At 34.9% G+C, this 20,085-nt stretch overlaps 1 protein-coding gene across 1 annotated transcript in view; it reads right to left on the bottom strand.

Moving 5' to 3' along the window:
• PIAS1 (protein inhibitor of activated STAT 1) overlaps nucleotides 1-20,085 on the bottom strand; it is a 129,281-nt gene that overhangs the window by 26,405 nt on the left and 82,791 nt on the right. The window contains exons 3-7 of the mRNA XM_045541716.1: nucleotides 17,241-17,325; nucleotides 16,930-16,977; nucleotides 13,254-13,344; nucleotides 12,243-12,377; nucleotides 5,050-5,155 (exon numbers count right to left, since the gene is read on the bottom strand). Of these exons, the coding sequence (XP_045397672.1) occupies nucleotides 5,050-5,155; nucleotides 12,243-12,377; nucleotides 13,254-13,344; nucleotides 16,930-16,977; nucleotides 17,241-17,325 (465 nt within the window). The remainder of the gene's footprint in view (nucleotides 1-5,049; nucleotides 5,156-12,242; nucleotides 12,378-13,253; nucleotides 13,345-16,929; nucleotides 16,978-17,240; nucleotides 17,326-20,085) is intronic.

Here is a 20,085-nt window from a genome sequence, read left to right as displayed (position 1 = left end):
TTCAGCCTGTTAGAACTTTAAGGCTAAAAACAACCAAACATATTAAGCCCAATATTTCATTTTATAGGCAAAGAGACAATGGCACTGAGACCTGATTTTTACTCTAGATCTCTTTTCATCAGTTTACGTCAATAAAAATTTGAAGATCTACTATGTGTTAGGCATTGCCATAAACAATAGGATTTCAAAGAAAAATAAGATTAAATTCCTGCTCAAAGGAACTCATAGTATAATAGAGGGTAGAGATGCTCAGTGAGATCATCTCTAATGTTCTGTGAAGGAATTATGTTCAAGAAGCTAACTGCAAGTCAACTCATCTATTCTAGGAGTTCTGGGATGCCTCCTGGAAAAAGTAAAGCATAAAGGATACTAAAGTTAGGCAAAGGAGGGTAGTTCTGAGGCTTAGAGAACACTATCAAAGCACTGAGGAAAAGGCAGAAGAATTCCATATTTTTGCAGTGCAAAGTATGGGAAGAGTGAATATAGATGACTTTGGGAAGTAGTAAGCAGGTGCCATGTCATAGAAAGCTGTATATGTCATGACAAACGAAGTTGGGAGTTTTTATTCCATTGGTGTTAAGAAGCCATGGAATACAAGGGAATGGTAAGATTACATCTGTATAAATCACATAGGTTGCTAACAGAGGAAAGACATGAAGAGAGGGCAAGAAAGAAGAGGAATATGTTATTTAAGAACATGTTTTTAAAATAAAGGCAGGATGTGAGAGCTTTAACAAGGGCAATAATGGTAGGGATAGAGAGAAGACACATTTGAGAAATATTTAGGGTGTAAGTTTGATAGGACTCAGTGTGTTCAGTTTTAAACACTTGAATTTGAGGAACCAATGGAATGTTTAAAGGTGAAGAAGTAAGTCAGCGATACAAGTCCAAAATTCAGGGGAGAAGTCTGAGATCAAGATATGTATTTGGGGGTGGGTGCTAGTTCAAACCACAAGAATACGTAGAAAATGGGCCAAGGACGAAAGTCCAGAGAACAACATTTAGGATGCTTCCCTTCAGAGCATTTACTGAGGGCAAGTGATTAAGAAGAAGTGGTCAGAGAAGAGGGAGTAGAGAATTTCAAGGAGAAAGTGGTTGGTATCAAATGCAGAAGTATCAAAGGTGGAAACTGAAAAGATACAATTTCAATTTGGCAATCAGATTGTCACTTGTGACAAGTGAAAGAGCAGTTTCAATGAAATGATGAGGGGTTAAAAGACCATAATGAGTTGCAGTGAGGAGGTAAAAAGAACAAGCATAGACTACTCTTTGATGAAATTAGGATAAGAACAATAAGAGGAACACAGAGCTTTACCTAGTGGGGACCTTGTTTTCCTATTTTTTTTTTTTTAATGAAAGAGATGTGACAGGGAAGGGTGACAGGAAGAGCCTGCAAGAGGGAGAAGCTGAAAACACAGGACAAAGAGCAGATAAATGACGGAGCCAGGTCTCCTAATGCTGTTACTGAGCATCTCCACCTGGATGTCTCATCATCGCAAACCCAAGTCTGAGAATGCACTCTGATCTTCCCCTTGCAGACTCATCTTTTCAACACTGTTTTCCATTTCAGCAAGTGGCACTACCATGTTACCTGGTGCTTATGTAAGAAGCCTAGCACTCATCCTTGACGCCTCACTAGGCCACATATCAATACAATTTCTACTCTTCAGTTCTTCTCAGACTGTCCCCTTCTATTTCTATCAGTATCACCTTAGTTCAAGACACCATCATCTCTTATGTGTACTACTGCATAAGGTTCCTAACTGGCGTCACTGCCATCAGCCTTGCCCCACTTTGATTCAGTCCTCAAAGTGAGGATCAGATTACCCAAATCTGATCATGTCATTTCTCCACTTAAAAATCTTTTAATGGCTTTCTATCATTTATCTTTCTATCGTCTATATGAACTTACACCTGTCTATCTCTCTGACCACTCTCCCCCTTTGCTCTCTCTACTCCAGCTCTACTGGACTTTTCTCTTGGCATGTTTCCCTTCCCATCTTGGGGCTCAACTCCTCTTCATCCTTATAATCTTGTCTGAAGCATCACAACACCAAAGAGGACTACGTTCCCCTGTTGTACCTCTATAGAGTTCCCTGTCTATCTTCTTCAAGGCACATGTCACAACTGTAACTCATTAATGACTTGTGCAATTATTTAATGTCTGTCTTTCCCACCAGACTGCAAACTTCTGGGTTTGCAGAGACAGTGTGTGTATGTTTAAAGCTATATTCTCCCATGGCAGGAACACAGTACTCTTAATATAATTTCTTAAATGAGAAGAATAAATGAATAAAAGATGAATTATGAGGAGGAAAAGGGACATTTCCTCCTGATACTGAAGGATATAAAGTGGGATAGATACAAATTTAGATAAGTTGAATAATAATTATGGTGGCACTAAGACTAAGCAAAAAATAGGCAGTTTAGAGAATTCAAGTCTTGTAGCCCCGATTTTCTTGCACTGGCAGAGTGCTGAGAGAGGGGGGGGATAGTGTTTGAATAGATTATGGCTAAGGTTTGAAGTAAATGCTGAAAGGAGAAGGGAGAAGAGTGAGGAACTTGACCTAGAGTTAGTAAAAGACTGTTTCTGTGATAGTTGTAAGGGGATCATTTCACACAAAGGTGGAAACCACAAGACAAAAACCTATTAAGTCAAGTGAATCAGAGAATGGATTTCTCTGTGAAAAGTCTAAATACTACCAACTTTAATCTTTCAAGAACATAATATATTATTTGACTCGACTACTAAGACTTTGCTAAAAGAATTTATTTATATGGTTAAGAATGACTTACAAAGAACATATTTGAAATTAATCTGATTCTTTAAAAATATCTGAGATAATGAACATTTCCTTTTATCAAGTTTTTTTGTTTATTTGAGTTTTTTGATTGTTTGTTTTGGAAACAGGGTCTTCCTCTGTTGCCAGGCTGAAGTGCAGTGGGGCAATCACAGCTCACTACAGCCTCGAACAAGTGGGCTTAAGCGATCCTCCTGCCTCAGCCTCCTGAGTAGCTAGGACTACAGGCACACACCACCACACCTAGCTAATTTTTACATTTTTTGTAGAGACAGGGACTTGCTATATTGCCAAGTGATCCTCCCACCTCAGCCTCCCAAAGTGCTGGGATTATAGGCACATAAGCCACTGCACCCAGCCATGTCAAGTTACTTTAAACAATATTTTAATTACATAATTAATTTCTTAGAAAAGTTTTTTTACAGGTAGATAAAGGTAAATAACCTGTTATTTAGTCCATTACAATTAAGTTCTTACTGGTGGGATGCAAATTAATATTCCACTGGTTCCCTTGGCCAATAAGTAAGATAAGACATAAATTGCCACAAAAATCTCATCCAATATGCAATTCCTCTCCACATCCAAGGTTGGAGAGTTGAAATAAGTAGCTTTTGAAATAAATAGCTATAAATAGTTGAACTAAATACTACTAAGTAAAAGCTGCTTAATAGTAGCTAACAGTGTGGTTCCTTGGAGAAAATAATTCCAGGCACACGTTCCCACTCTCCCTCCAGGTGGTGCTATAGCTAAAAGTAGAAAAGAGTTAACAGCTTGAGCAAAGACAGCTTGCCTTGTTGTTGTTACTAAATATAACAGCTTTATCTGCCTTATTTCTTGGTATTCCCTTTTCCACTCAGGCTCACATAATTCCATAATGCTTTCTGACTGGCTGAGATTCTAACACTGTGAGGCAAATAGAAAGATTCTCAATGGAATGACCAGGAATAACTTCAGCAAGATTGTGAAAAAGGAAAAGTTCTCTTGCACTCTCCTTCAAGGCAGATGTCTGTCCCTTCTCTTCTTTCAGGATCCCTACTATCTCCTTATCCCTGCCAAATGGTGCTTCCACTCCTGCATACCCCAAACCAGTGCTGTCATTCCAGCTCTCCATCATCTGTCAATGCATGCACACAGAGGCATTAGCCAAAAGTGTGCTTCCTCTGGCTCAGGATTACCTGCATTTTTTAAAGGGCCATTTTAATACAGAAAAATCCTTCCACGAATTATTAAGGGCATATTGATATTCAGGGGTAGTAGGATCTTTTATCTGGCATAGAAATGGGTTAGAGAAAAGGATAAAATCTAAGCTACAAAAGGAAGCGAGAGGAAAAGTTGGCCCTGCTATCTTAGTTCTTTCCACCAGAGTGTTCCTAACTACAAATCTGATAGTTAATCAACTCACATCAAGAGTCCTTAAAGGATAACTATCTAACCCCTGCCTATAAAAGTTTTGTTCCCTAAGAACCCAGCCCTCACCCCCAAATCCACTCATGAAGAATCTAACTATCTCTCACAAAAAGAATAAAAGAAGTACTTAGTTTACCTGACCTTTGGCCTTAACCCTTAAAAATTGAGGCCAGAATAGCACATTAGCAGACCTTACATCTCAAATTCAACACATCAAAATGAACCATCCAGGAATTCAGATATTGAACCCAGATATTAGAGAGGCTTTAGAAACCACATGGTACAAACACCTTGTTACAGATGGGAGATATGAGACTCAGGAGTAGGGTGACTTGTCCAAGGCCACATACTGATTAATGGCAGAACCCACATCACTATTATTTCTACCACCCCACTAACTCTTTTTATTTTGTTAATGCAGTGGGTATAGCCGTAATATAACCCTATACATCTTTCCTGGATAAACCTCCAATCTAAAATAATTTTCTTGAAATTTATGCCACGATTTCCTTCTCATTTCCTAGAATTTCTTAAACATTGATTTATTTTATGAAGCTGGAACAAAATACTCTTCCATGTACATGCACTGACTTTACAAAGTTAATTTTTAGATCAGAAAAATATAGATTATAAAATATAGTTTATGACAAGAATATTAAAACCATTCTTAGGTCTTATTTTACAAGCTCACAAAACAAGGTTCTCAGTGTTTTTTATCCTCTACAACAGGCTCTAGCAAAAAAAACCCCAAAACCTAAAATTTCTTCAGTTGAGAAACTACTACTCTAACCTTTGACAAAACAGTTCAGCTGCATAAATGAAATAAGTTTATCATACGTACTTAAAGCTCTAGAATGATCCGGGTTCCTTATTCCCTTTGCTCGTAACCTCTGAAGAAGAACTGTTGAGGACAACTGTTTTACAAGATATACTGCCATGGAATAGTTCTGGAAAAAAAAAAAAGATGTAGAAAACAAACAACATATGTAAGTAAATAGTACATCTATTTAATCCCACAGTGATAGGGAAAGAAAACTAACACTTCTTAAAACACCTGCTGTGTGTCAAGCACTGTCTTAGGTGTTTTCATGAACAGTAATTAATTTAATCCTGACCAAAGGCTGCTGAGGTGAGTATAAACCTATTTTCATGGATGAGGAAATTAAAGCATGGAGAATTAAAAGAACTTGGCCTAATTTTGCAATTTTCAAGTGACAAGCCCAGATTTTAAACCCAGGTTTGTCATGCTCCTATGTTACCTGACTATGTATACTTGAAGCTAATGAACTTAAGGCACTTACAAGAAAGAACTGTTAAGACTAAATATAAGCCAAGGGCAATAAGATATCAAAGTTATTATAAACCATATTTAGTAGATAATAGATATATCTAAAATAGTAGCTATTTTTTTAAATACAGATAAGATTGGCTTCCTAGGCTATACCTTTTAATCTCTTTCTATGCCTTCAACTAGCTCTTGAAAAGACCCTATTTGTGCCATTATCACAACAAGCAGAGGGATTATTAAAAAAGGTTTTCTTTCAAAGAGAAGCTACTGGTTTGGCAAAAGAATAGATGAATATCCACTGCTAGCAGAGGGACTACCCAAAGATAATAGCGGGAAAAGGGGCAAAGAAGAAAGTTAATCAATAAGCCAAGACTGAGTGAAGGGCACATGGCTATTAGATAAGAGGAAGAAAAGAGGGCTGAGGTTTATGAAGGGTAGGAGAGAGATCTAAATGAGAAGGACCACTTTCCATTTGGTGCTGGGATCAAGAGTAAGATTAAGAGACTTGAAAAGAAGCAAAAGGAAAAATAACTGCTGCCATTGTTATACTTTATAGCTACATACATTTTTCAAGACACAAGATACACTGTCTATTTCGTTTAAACTTTGCAGAAGGCCTATAAAAGATAGGTAGGATAGGTATTTTTCTAAATGAAGGGTTGATGAAACTGTGGCACAAAAAGGTTATATAATCTGCTCGTGATCATGCAACTGCTTGGTGACAGAGCAGGCACTAGAAACCAAAAGGAAAGAGTAAGAATGTCAGGAGAAGGGATTTAATGATGGAGGCTAGTGTAGTTCTCTATAGTTCTTGCTTTCATATACCCTACTTGCTTTGAACCTTCTAATCTAGTCCAATGGACCGTCTAACTTTCACACTTTTGAAAATACATTCCCCTCTTTTGGTAGAAAATATACTACAGTACCCTCTGGAAGGTCAAATTTTCATTTAAAGTTCAGAAACCTATCCATGTTCACATGCTACACATTTTCTGGGGAAAACAAAAATGAAGTGTCCAAAAAGCTAATTTACTTTCATTAATAAATTTCACAATATATTAACGAAGAACAAATCACCTTAAAATTTTCCTCAATTTTAGAGCATACAACATACTAATCTAACAGAACTGAAAAGCTTCTTTTAGAAAAAAATGCCTTATTCACCATTATTAATAATTTGCTTAATGCTTCAAGTATGACAAAAACTGGAGAAATGCTAATTAACACTGTGAAATTATGTACTGACAGCTTGAATCTTCAGAACCTGGAATTACCCTAAGGCTTTTTATAAATATTTAAGAAGAGATCAAGTAGAAACCACAACAAGAAGTTCAATGAAAAGGTATGTTCACTCTAGTTGAAACATGTAATCAAATAGAAAAACAAAAAAAAGCAGCACAAAGAATGTCAGGTATTAACAAATACCACTTGTACTAATAATAAAATAATTAAAATTTACATCATCTAAAAGAGGTTGTGCAGCAAAAAGCTCCAAAACTTAACAGTAACATAGTATCTCTTCTAGATGATATTATATTGCTCCTGCTAACCTTTCAAAGTACTACCTAATTCCAATTATTGATATATATATTGTATTACATTCATATTTTTGTTTTTTGCTGTTTTGAAAGTCTTCAAAATTCTTTGTCAAGTTCACAAGATACTTTCTCCATAATTGAAATATAATCTACTTATTATATGCCCTTCACACCAGTATAAATTGAGTATCCCTTATCCAAAATGCTTGGGACTGTAGGTGTTTTGTGTTTTAGATTTTTTCAGATTTTTGAATATTTGTATTATAGTTACTCATTGAGCATCCCCTAATCCAAAAACCCGAAATCTAAAATGCTCTAATGAGTATTTTCTTTAAATGTCATGTTTTGGATTTTACAGCATTTTGGATTTCAGATTAGGGATACTCAACCTGTATTTAAATAATTTATCTACAAATAACGAGAGTTTAAGAAATGCTAAATGCAGTGAGGTCATATAAGTAGGGTAAGTTATATCACTTACTTCCTTTAGGCACTATCCTAACTCTCCTATTTAATTCACTTGAAAAGACAGTTTTATAACATTTCTCAATGGCAACCAACCATACAAAACTTATCTGCAAAATAGTAAGAGATTCTACATGAACTATTCACAGTATCTTCATATGTTGAACTAAAATAGAGTTTTATTTTTTATTTTTTTGAGACAGAGTCTCGCTTTGTTGCCCAGGCTAGAGTGAGTGCCGTGGCGTCCTAGCTCACAGCAACCTCAAACTCCTGGGCTGAAACGATCCTACTGCCTCAGCCTCCCGAGTAGCTGGGACTACAGGCATGCGCCACCATGCCCAGCTAATTTTTTCTATATATATATTTTAGTTGGCCAGATAATTTCTTTCTATTTTTAGTAGAGGCAGGGTCTCGCTCTTGCCCAGGCTGGTCTCGAACTCCTGACCTCAAGCGATCCACCCACCTCGGGCTCCCAGAGTGCTAGGATTACAGGCGTGAGCCACCGCGCCCGGCCTAAAATAGAGTTTTAAAAACAATCTAGTAAGTTATCTTTCTGGGCTTTGGAAAAGAATAATTTTCTTTCAATATTTTACTTCAAAAAAAAAAATAGGTCTCCAACTTATGGACCTTCAAATCTCTGTGGTCTGGAAGCTTTTCATGGAAAAGTATCTCCACTTCTCCTCTAGTGCTATATGTGAGCAACCATATTCCCCTTCTCTCCTACAGTTTCAGACTTTTTCATATTTCACCAAAAACACTTTCCTTCTTCCTTGGTAGGCTATACTTTTCACACACAGAAACAAAACAAAGCGTTTTCAACACTTTATTCAAAATGGGGGGAAAAAAAGGCTATACCAGAAATAAAACATTTAAAAGGATTTTATGAACTTAATGATGACATATTAATTAGTCAAAGGAAAAAAATATAACCCTGATAGATGTCAAAAAGGATTCTGATAATACTCAACATCCATTTCTAACAAAGATATCCAGTAAAAGAGGAACATAGGAATACATCATTCATATAATTAAGTTCTATCAAAATTAAGAGCCATTATAATACTTAATGTTATAACAGTAGCAGTATTCTCATTAATATAAAGAACAAGTCAAATATGTCCACTAGCGCCTGTGTTATTTAACACTGTTTGCAAAGCTCTATCCAATAGAATAAGAACAAGAAATAATGGCATGAATATTAAGATTATCATAATCTGTATGATATATCTCAAATTCAAAACTGCCCACCTGGAAATACCAAGAAATCATCTAAAAAGCTATTGGAAACAATATATGAATCTATTTATGAAGTAAATATTCAAAAATAACTAGCTTTTAAATGAATCAATAATAAATAAATTCATTAGAAAATATAATAGAAAAAAGACCTACTTGTAATAGCAATAATAATTACCCACACAAGAATTAACCAAAAAAATGTCGGATTTATAAGAAGAAATCTATTAAATTACTGAGGAACATAAAAGAGGATTTGAAAATACAGTTCCTGAAACAGGTATTTTAAATACTGTAAATAAATAAATTCTCCCTAACTTAATCTATAACTTTAAAGAAATCTCATCCAAATTCTCAGAAAGATGTAGGGGTGGGGCAGGGAAGGGAGAAGGAACACGATAAAATAATTTTACAGTTCATCTGGAAGAATATATGTGAAAAAAAGAGGAGTGCAGGGGAACATGTCTCACTCACTGTAATAACTTTTCCAACCTTTCCACTCTCCTCAAAGCCCTGATTTCTTCCTTCACTCTCAGCTGATTTATCTCAAAGACATAAGAGAATTCATCAAATCAGAACTTACCTCTCCAGTACCAAATATATACATACATCTAGGCCTTTTATTCTTCCAGTAAACAAGCTGTTCCTCCTAGCTACCTTGAGCTCCTCCGACCATGCAATTCACTATTGATTATCCCAACTTTCCCTTGTATATTTGATCTCTTACTCTCAAGATTCCCACCATCATTTTCTAAACATGTTAATGACTCTCCCATTAAAACAAATAACTCTCATCTCACATTTCCCTCCAGCTCACCCTCATCTCTTTCCAAAGTCACACTTCTATAACTCACTATCTCCACTGCCTCACCTCCAGCTCATCATAACTTGGTTTCTACTCCCACCATCTACCAAAACAGAGCTTGTGCTACAGTCAGCTTCATGTTTGTAATTCAAAGGGTATTTCTTTGGACTTCAACATACTTGACCTCTCAACACCTGTTCAATACTGCTTACCATCTCCTTCCTTTCTGAAACTCTTCTCTTAGTTTCTCATACCCAACACCCCCGCCCCACCTCTGTCACTGTTTCCCCATATCCTCTGCAGGCTCATTCTCTTCTTCCCACCATTAAATGTTATATAGCTCTTCAAGGATAGGTCTTAGGCACTCCTCTCTTCCTACTTGATTCATTACACCTAATCAATGTCAGCCCTGCTGCTGTGTCTTCAATAACCAACAATATGCAGATGACTCACAGGTTTTTTTTCTCTAACCCAAACTTGACCTCTGAGCCTATCTGCTGAATTGCCTATTCAGGATGTCTCAAAGGCATCTCAAACTCAAAAGTTTCAAAACTGATCTCATGATTTTCTCCATCTAGTCCTCCAATACCCCTTCCTCAAAGTAAAACAAAATAAAACACACCTAAATTCAGTCCTTTTTCAGTGTTTCCTCTATCTGAGCAGTAATATCATTCACCTAGGTAACCAAGTCAGAAACCAAGGAGTCATCTGTGCCATCTCCCCTTCTCTTAGCCCCTACTTCCAATCCATCACTTGGTCCTGCAGATCCCCTACTCATCTCCATTATCTCCACGCCCACTGCCTCTGCTCTAGGCTAAGAAGCTCTCTCACCAATACTTCTGCAATAGCCGGCTCCGAAGAGGTGGCCTCTCTGCATGATTCTGGCCTCCATTTAAACATTTTACCACTCTGAAGAGTGACATTCTCTAAACAGAAATATAGCCCTGTAAACATTCTGCTTAAAAAAAGAAAATCCTTAACTTTAACATTACCTACAAGACCCTGCGTGATCTGGCCCTATCTTACCTCTCCAGCCCCATCTCATATATTACTCTTCCCCATTCTCTGTACTCCACTCACAGTGCTCCCTTTCAGTCACTTGAAAAAAATCTAGGCTCATCCCTGCCCCTGAACCTTTCACCTAACTTGATTCCTACCCTTCTCTCAGCTCTTGGCTCAGTCACTACTTCCTCCGGGAAGCCCTCCCTGACTCTCTCTCTCTCTCTTTCTCTCTCTTGTTTAAAGTGCCCTTTCATACACTCTGATATCACCACATACCTCTCCGTTATAGTACTTATAATAAATAAATGCACATAGTTTTTTGTGTGTGACACCACCTGGCCCCTAGGTCCATGTCCCATGAGAGCGAACACTTTTTTCTCCCTATGGTACTGCCAATTTTGAGTGTAGTGCATGGCACACAGTAAGCATTCAATAAATTTCAAATAAATTAGTGAATACATATGAACTCAGATTATTTCAAAGCCATAATAATTTAAAAATTGTCCCAGAAAAAGAATGCTAGATTAATAAACAATACAGAAGAAGTTCAGAAACACACCCAGGATATGTAAAAATTAAATATATAACAGTGGGTGCTTCAGAATCAACATTTATTTAGTTAATGGTGTTAGAACTGGCTATTTAAAAAATGAAAGCAATTTTTATCTTATACCACATGTAAATGTAATATGGATTAAATATTTAAAGGTCAAATATGAAGTCTAGAAGAAAATATAAACAAACATTTACATTAAGTTTGGGAAGGGCAGATAGACAAAGCGTGATGGGGAGGGAGAAAAGACTATTAAGGAAAAAAAAGGTTAAAATTTGGCTCCATAATAATTTAAATCTTCTACATGTTAAATAATCACATAAATAAAAATAAAAGGCAAACAAACTAGAAACAAATATTTGCAGCATGTGACAGAGGGTTAAGTCACTATATGAAGAACTCATAAATCAGTAAGAAAAACAGCAATAGAGAAATAGACATGGGGAGAAAATATTAAAATGAAAATAATCACAAACATAAAACATTCAACCTCAGTAATAAGAAAAGGGGTACTAATTAAAGCAAAGTGGTGCCATCATTTAGCTAATAAAATTGGTAAAGATTTTAAGGAAGATAATAATAAGTGTTGACAGGCATGTGAATAAATACTGAAAGAGAATAAATTCATACATCTTTTGGGAAGGCAATCTGTCAACATACACAAAATTTCTTAAAATTCTGCATGTTCTTCGACTCAGCAATTCCGCTTTGGAGAATTTACTATAAGGCAATTATCATGTACATATGCAAAGCTATAGATACTGGGATGGTCTTCAACATGTTCTTTGAAACAGCAATGAATGAATGAATCAATAAATCAAGTAAGTAATCAACAGTAGGAAAAAGGCTAAATTATAGCATATTTGTATTGGAATATAATGTAGCCATTTAAAATAATGCAGAAGAACATGTAATGACATAGAAAGATGTTTATGATAAATTGCTGAGTAAAAGAATCAGGTTATAAAACACTGGATACTGCATGATCCCATTTTTCAAATGGGAACATGTTGAAAATTCATTGTAAAACAAAAACAAATCCTTTTGTAACTCATTTTACTATGTCATTTACATATAAGTTCAGGTAGCCATGGTGATAAACCCTTCTTTATAATACAAAAAATGGTAGAAACAAAAATGTACTTACTCTTCCAATTTCTGCAGTCCAAGAAACAACAATGGTGTTTGGTACTGTTGTGGACAATCGGACAAGTGAGGTGATATTAATTGGTCGGCTGGGTCGCTTTGGTTCCACACCATTTTTAGTAGGTGGAAGGTAACCCTAAGAATGAAATATAATTTATTTCTACTTATTTTCAAAATCATTTCAATTTCCATCCCTTTAATAAAAAAACCCTACAAATGACATAGAAGAAAAATTGAATGTCTTCATTAAAGAGTAGAGAAGCAAACATTTATGTTACAGTTTCGTTATAGTAAACCCAAGAAAAATATTAGTGAAAGGAATCCAAAATCTCTTAAATTTAAAAATCAGGAAGACAACCTATAGTTGTCTTCATGATATTGCCAATTATTTGTTTAAGCATGTTCTGAGAAGCACTAGCATGTTCTGAGAAGCACTAGCTTCCTTGGATATTAACAAGTGTTAAAAAGAAGAAAAAGATTCTGTAGTTAAATGAATTTAAAAATCAAAATTAAGAATGTCTCAGGGCTTTTAATATGCTAGTATGTATTATTAAATAGAAATCTCTAGGAGGAAGATTTAGTATCTGTATATAGTATTTTCCAAATTTATAAATAGCTTAGACAGATATATAAGGAGTATTTTCAAGTGGACTAAAACCAGCCCTGGCCCTTACCCCCTGTTTAAGGCACAGCATTCTTCAAATCTCCATTCTACCACAGGCTTACAGATTCACATGAACACAGTTGAGATTCTGTTGAAATAACTTCTCCCCAAATCCAGTACAACACTAAAGCTATCACACCCAACTCCAAATCCTGGACTTTGTCCCCACAGCTAATGTCACACCTGCCAACTGTACATAGTTGGTACCAGTGTTTAACCCAGTCTCATGAATATATATCCAAAATAAAAATGTTTTCTTAAAGAAAAACTATGATTAACAACAGCTGTGATGATTTATTGGATAGTTATGCTGCCAATGCATTTAAAAACATAGCTTTTAGGACTTACTGGAAGGCTGCAAGGTTTTGTATTCACTTTCACACAAAGATTGGGTGGAAAGTGATCTTCTTGTGGACAACTGGTTTCTGATAAACAAAACCTAAATAATAAAGGACAAGTTTAAGTTATTAAAGGATGATCACATTAGTATTTTGTTCAACAGCTAATTTAAAAGATAGTCAACTTAAAAAAGGGAAAACTATAAAAATTAGACATTTCATTTGATAATTAAGCATATATTAAAGCATATACAAGCTTAAAATAAATATTTCTATCAACGTAAAGTTTCAGCAATCATGACTACCAACATATAGTTGATTTCATGATATTGCCAATTATTTGTTTACGCATGTTCTGAGAAGCAGTAGCTTCCCTGGATAGTAACAAGTGTTAAAGGGAAGAAAAAGGCTCTGTAGTTAAATAAATTTAAGAAATTCTGAATCCAAACAATTAAATCACAGAGCTTCTCAAGGCTTTTAATATGTTAATATGTATTATAAATTTCTAAGAGGAAGACATAGTACCTGTATGAAGTATTTCCCAAATTTATTTGTCTAAGAAACATTTTTATGGTTCTCAGCAGAAAATATTGAAACTGCTTTGAGGCCATCCCTAGGACAAGTTCATCCCTAGGAAAAAGTTCATCCCTAGGAAAATGCTTTTTGAGGTCATCCCTAGAACAACAAGGGTCTCCAGTAAGCCAACACATTATTTGTGTTATATCCACATGAATTTAGAATATTTTAGAAACTCCAGAAACATTTATTTCTAAATTAAATGCATAATCTTTTGGAAAAACCAAGGATAGCTAAGAAATTTATAAATTTTCACTCTATTCACTCTTACATAAAATAAATTATTAATCTGCTATTTAAGACATCTATTCTTTATTAGTTCCTATTCCCAAGGTTCATTCCACCTTTACAGAATGTTCACAACACCCTTGAGTTACATGGTAAGGAGAACTCTGTCTCTGAATTCTGGGAAATATTCATCACGTGCAAACATCTTCTCTCAGCACCTGTGGTGTAGGGTCTTAACCTGCTGGCCACAGAATGTGAATGTGGGGATGGTCCACAAAATGGGACAATTTTATATGTAAAATTTTATGAGTACACATATTAATATATGTTCATTTTTATAGAAAGACAATCCATACCTTCCATTAAATTCTCAAAGGGATTAGTGATCCATAAAAAAGTTAAAAATTACTGATCTACAAAGATTTTATTGAAATATACTTAGCAAACAGAGGTCAAAGCTCACATGACCATCTCTAACCTCAGCAGGACCTTCCATTTACAGGCTAATTCTTTATAATACCATAAGACAATGCCACAGTTTTAAATCAATTATTCCAATGCAATAATAAATTTAAAACACGGACCCTTTTCCTGTAGCTGCTTGGAGCTACAAGAAAAGAATAATTCATATGACAAGTCAGCTTCTATTCAACTAAATAAAAGGTGAAAACCTAAATTACCCTAACGAACAGAAGAAGAAAAAGGAAAAAAAGGGAACAATAGCAAAAAAGTTTCTGTGACGTAGTTCACGGGGGTGGGGGGTAAATAGGAGAGGGGTAACAGATACATAAATGAAAATAGACTAGGTGTCTAATACAGAAAAGCACTGATCCTAATGCTGACCAAATTATTTTCATGCTTTAGATAAACATTTATAATTAAGATAGCAGATAGGCATAATCTCTTAACTTAAATAATACATTAGTGTTGCAGACTTAGTAACGGGGGTGGTTAGGGAGATGAAGAACCATTTTATTAAAACACAAAGAACCAACTAATAATTAACAAATGTAACAAAATTTTCTTCCTCAAGTTCTGGGGATAGAGTTGAATTAAAAATGGCTAAACCATTTTTAGGCGGGGTGCAGTGGCTCACGCCTGTAATCCTAGCTACTCAGGAGGCTGAGGCAGGAGGACAACTTGAGCCCAGGAGTTGGAGGTTGCAGTGAGCTATGATGATGCCACTGCACTCTACCTGGGGTGATAGAGCAAGACTCTGTCTCAAAAAAATAAAATAAAATAAAAAATGGCTAAACCATTTTTAACATCAAAATTCCCTTGGAATCTCTGAATTAGAGAACTGATATATCTTAAAAAGATATGTGAACCATAACTGTTGCTGCTTTCAAGAATGTATCTATATTAATATAAAATACTAAAAGTAACTAGATCTTTCATTCTAGAGCTATGGTTTTTAAACTTTATTTTGGTCTTGGGACCCTTTCTTCAAGTGAAAACTAACCCAGAAGTCAAACATGCAAAACGTATAAAAAAGATAAAGGCAGCAGTACTTTGGTTCAGGAATGTGTACATGTATGTGCTGGGGTCGGGGGAAGAGGATAAGGGGAATAGTAGCAAGAGTGTGGACCCCTAAGAATGGGTCCATACAACACTTTGAAATGACTATTTTAAAAGACAATGTCAACAATCAGTATGATTAAAATGTAAAGCAAACTGTTGAGGAAGGAAGTAAAGAAGACTACAGCAATATGTAATTATGAAGATATCATATTTTCATCCTTTATTCAGTCATTTTATCACAGTCTGCCCCTGACAGATAAAGTACACCTTTTATACAGAATCACCTTTGTCAATACCTTCCAAAACCAAGACTTAGATCATTATTAGTCTAGTGGGATAAATTTCTGTCATGTTGTTTTATGGTGTAAATGCCAATAAATATAGTCATATCCTATTTACAGTCTTCAGCTCAACTTCTTCTCTGCTTTTTCACTGTTTTCACCTTACTATTTAAAAGCCTAGATGAGAGGTTTTTACATTGTTCTATGAAGCATTGAGCAGGTGTTTTAGATCAATCTCTTTTCTGACCTCCTAGTATGTTTTTAATTTGTACATACAACTTAGTATCTGATTATTGATACCAAGCTATCTGTTTGATTTATCCTTCTCACAATATAAGGAAAATAGCTACTAAAGAAAACAACTGTCTTATATTTTCTTTTCTATCCCTATTGCAACACGAACGGTGTGGGACACAGGTTCGTACATGGATAGTCATTGAATAATAAGAGCATAAGATTGATTTATATAAGCAGGAGACATACTAATACAAAAGATTTTTTACATATTCTAAGAAGAAATGGGGGGGCTAAGGAAAGAAACTGAATAAGGGGAAGTTGTGAATCTATGTTGGAAAATTTTCCATTGGTCTCTGAAAACTTTCAAGAGATGTCTCAAACAGATTCTAAATTAGAGCACATTTAAATCAATTATTTAAAATACAGGACAAAGCAAATTAGAATATTTTGGTGTTTGTTAGTCCATGAGATACTGCAGACTTAAGCATTAGTTCCTTATCTACAGTAGTTTGCCTCTTATGGAGATAAGGCCCTTGCTTTCATAAAACCTGATATTTCTAAAGAGCTGACCACTATGATATTTAAAGATACCACTAGCTGGAGCTTCTCAACCAAGGGCAACCAAAGTAGAGAAATATGGTTAGATATATGGTACATGATTTACTATACTAAAATCTAAATTGGATAAAAATTAGGGTATCTCATAACAGAATGTTTTCCCTTACCCAAACAACTGAACCCAATAATTTCAATACGCTTATTGAAAATCAGGTAGATTTTTAATTAATCTTTAAGAAATATTATCTTTTAAACTTTGAATATATACAGTAGTCAAAACTGTACCTTAACTGGACCTGCACCGTGAAGTCACATTTGGTCCCAGAAATATCCCTAGGACAGACAGAAGCAGAATTATAATTATTTTTAAAATATGTATATGAAAGTTGATTCAAAGACACTGTTATTCCAGAAAAGTTTTTCAAATGATCAGATATAACTGTTCTTAGAGTAACTAACACACCATAATATTTTCAATATTAATATTTGCATGACAATAACATGGACTCACCAATACACTGCTTTTTAAAATCACTTATTATAGACAGTACTAGATTCAAAGACCAAACTGCAAGTTACACTTGAAAAAAACTTACATGGAACTACTGATTTGCTGCACTTGTTGTGGTGTCAAGGCAAATGCAAAACAGGTTTCTCGAAAGCGCTGACTGTTGTCTGATGCTAAAGAAGATAAGAATTATACTTTTAATTACTTTTAAATTTACCAATAAAGACAACAGCAAAAAAACATACTCACATGTCTTTAATTAACTGGGATATATTCTAGAGTTTAGATAACAAGGTAATGAAAGCACTGAAAAATAAGAAATATACTAATTGTAACACAAAAAACAGAAATAGGTACAAAAACAGCTAATTCCAGAAATAAGATATCAGGATTCAAATTCAGAGAATATGTAATAAAAGACTAATAAAAAATTATGTAATCATATAAATGTTTGCATCTAAAAAGGACACTTGTATAAAAACAACTGATGTTAATTTTACTTAAAATAGAATAATATAAACCTCTTCTGAAAGAATTAACAAACATACCTGCCTTGAAATCTGTGCAGGAGAGATGGCATTTGATTTTTAAGGCAAACTAAACATTTTTTCATCTCCTGTTTAACTCTACCATGCAAGATTTATACAATAAATATACATAAGTTCTCCTATTCTTCGATGACTTGAGTTCAAAATTTGTTTATTGTCACTATCTCAAAGAAGGAATCAGTTTAAGAAGAAGGAAAGGAAGAGAATAAAATAAAGAGAGAGGAAGGGAGGGAGGAGAAGAGACGTGAGGAGAGAGAAGAGAGTAAGCAAGCTGATACGCAAGTACAGTCAGACTAGAGCAGGGATTCCTAAAGCATGAAGTTGTGAGCAACAATAGTACTATTGGATTTTAGTACATGTTATACATATATATATAGATATATATAGATATAGATAGATAGATATAGATATAAAATCAGTGATCAATATCCCTCTTGCTCACTAATGAGTCCTCAGGGCTTAGTACAAAGAAGCACTGAATGACTATTTGTTGAATGAATCAAGGAATACAAAAATTTAAGAAACATCAGATTAAACTGTTTAAACTGTACTTTTCCAGGGTAATTTTCTAGAACAAAAGAATCACTAAGAGTTATTACCAAGAAACTCCTGGTATGTGGGCCACTTAAGACCTGTACTGAAAAAGTAGCTGAAGTTGGCTGTTTCAATCTCTTGCTTAAACTGGGTTTGATCTTACCTGCAATCAACACTTCCTTTACAACTTCCACCCAAATTGTAGCATGTCATGTCAAAAAATCTGTACAAATGTATCACTATGAAAAAAAGTGGCAAAGAGCACTGCTGATCTAGAATTTCATGTCAAGAGTATCTTTTAAAGGTTAGATTTGGTTTCTGCTTTATTTGGGAAGGCTTTTTCTTAAAGAATCTACCACCAAGAAACAATGAGTATCAGAAAAAGTCATCTTAATTGTGAAGCATCAACCTGGCAATGGCCAATCTAAGAGCCAGAATGTACAAAAGCAGCAAACATTTCCCTGTCAATGTTAGCAACCAACTTGTTTGCTTCTTAAAGGATATATATCTCTATAAAGATATTAGTCCAGTAGATTTGGCCTAATTTAAACCTTTGGCTCCATTCTAAAACAGTGCTAAAATAATTTACCAAGTACAAAAATTCATATTACTCTCTAGACAAAATTTCAGATTTTAGAATATATGACTACAGTAAGCTTTGGACACATACAGACTTAGGAAGATTTGACTAAAACAATGAGGCTGTTTCCTGTGCTGCAAATGGAAATCTAACTTAATGATAATCCCTATTTATATCCCCTTTTATGTATACATTATAATGCTCATGGGGTTGCTACCATTTATCTGGAAAAGCCCCTTTCACACTCTGTGGTTTTCAGACTTAATTGCTGCTACAAATGTCAGTGAAGTCTTTATAGTTTGGTTTTAGATAGACTATCTAAAAACCTTTCTGAAAGTTAATCAGCTCTTTCAGAAAAATTTAGGACAAATATTAAATAGAATCATAAAATCTTCATACTGAAAGGACTCTTACACAATCATCCAAAACAATGATCTCCAATGTTGGGGGTATGATGCATCTCTATTGGGTACAAAAGGCAATCCATACGGATACAGAAAAAAAAACCTATCTGTAAAAAAAAGTTTTATAAAGTTGAGATTTTATCTTAACCCTAAAATTTAATTTACAAAAAAAATCTAAAATTTTATGTAAAACCATAACCTTTTAAATTCTGATTTTTCCTGTATGTTTTATAATACACACAGTACAATAGTTTACATAACAGATATATATATTTATATGCAGTGTGTGCTCAAGCATTTTGCTGAGAGGTACATGCATTCAAATAAATTTGCAGACCATTGATTTAGAATCCAACCTTCCTTTCAACCTTTCCATTCATTCTCTGAACTCTTTTAGAGATGGGAGAGGAGTGGCCATTACTTTGTTAGGCAGAAGATAGCTGGTGATGAACAGTTTAACTGTAAGAAAGCTTGCAGCCCAATAGAGTGTAGCAAAACGTAGTAAAAAAGATGAGATTACAGACCTGGATTCCAAACTAAACTGGTTTTGCCACTTATGTGCCTTGTGGCTTTGGGTACTTATCTACTGTTTCTTCCAATATTTAAATACACACACAGACACACACACACCCTCATAGGGTTTTTTTGAAGAATATAAATGAAGTAACACATTTAAAACAACAAACAATTTCCTTTTCTGTTCCCTTTCCTTCTTATAATACACTGAAACAAAATATATAATGCTGTAACTTCCACCCATTGATACCATATAGCACTGAACTAATATCCCTCTCCAGTGACAGCCATTCTTCAAATATCTGAAGAGGGCATTAATGTGCCCCTCCCTTTCCATTGACTCTTCCCACT

Source organism: Lemur catta, chromosome 1, assembly GCF_020740605.2.
Source record: "Lemur catta isolate mLemCat1 chromosome 1, mLemCat1.pri, whole genome shotgun sequence".
NCBI lineage: Eukaryota > Metazoa > Chordata > Mammalia > Primates > Lemuridae > Lemur > Lemur catta.
Note: the sequence above shows the minus strand (reverse complement) of the source record. Positions and strands in the feature narration are given on the sequence as shown.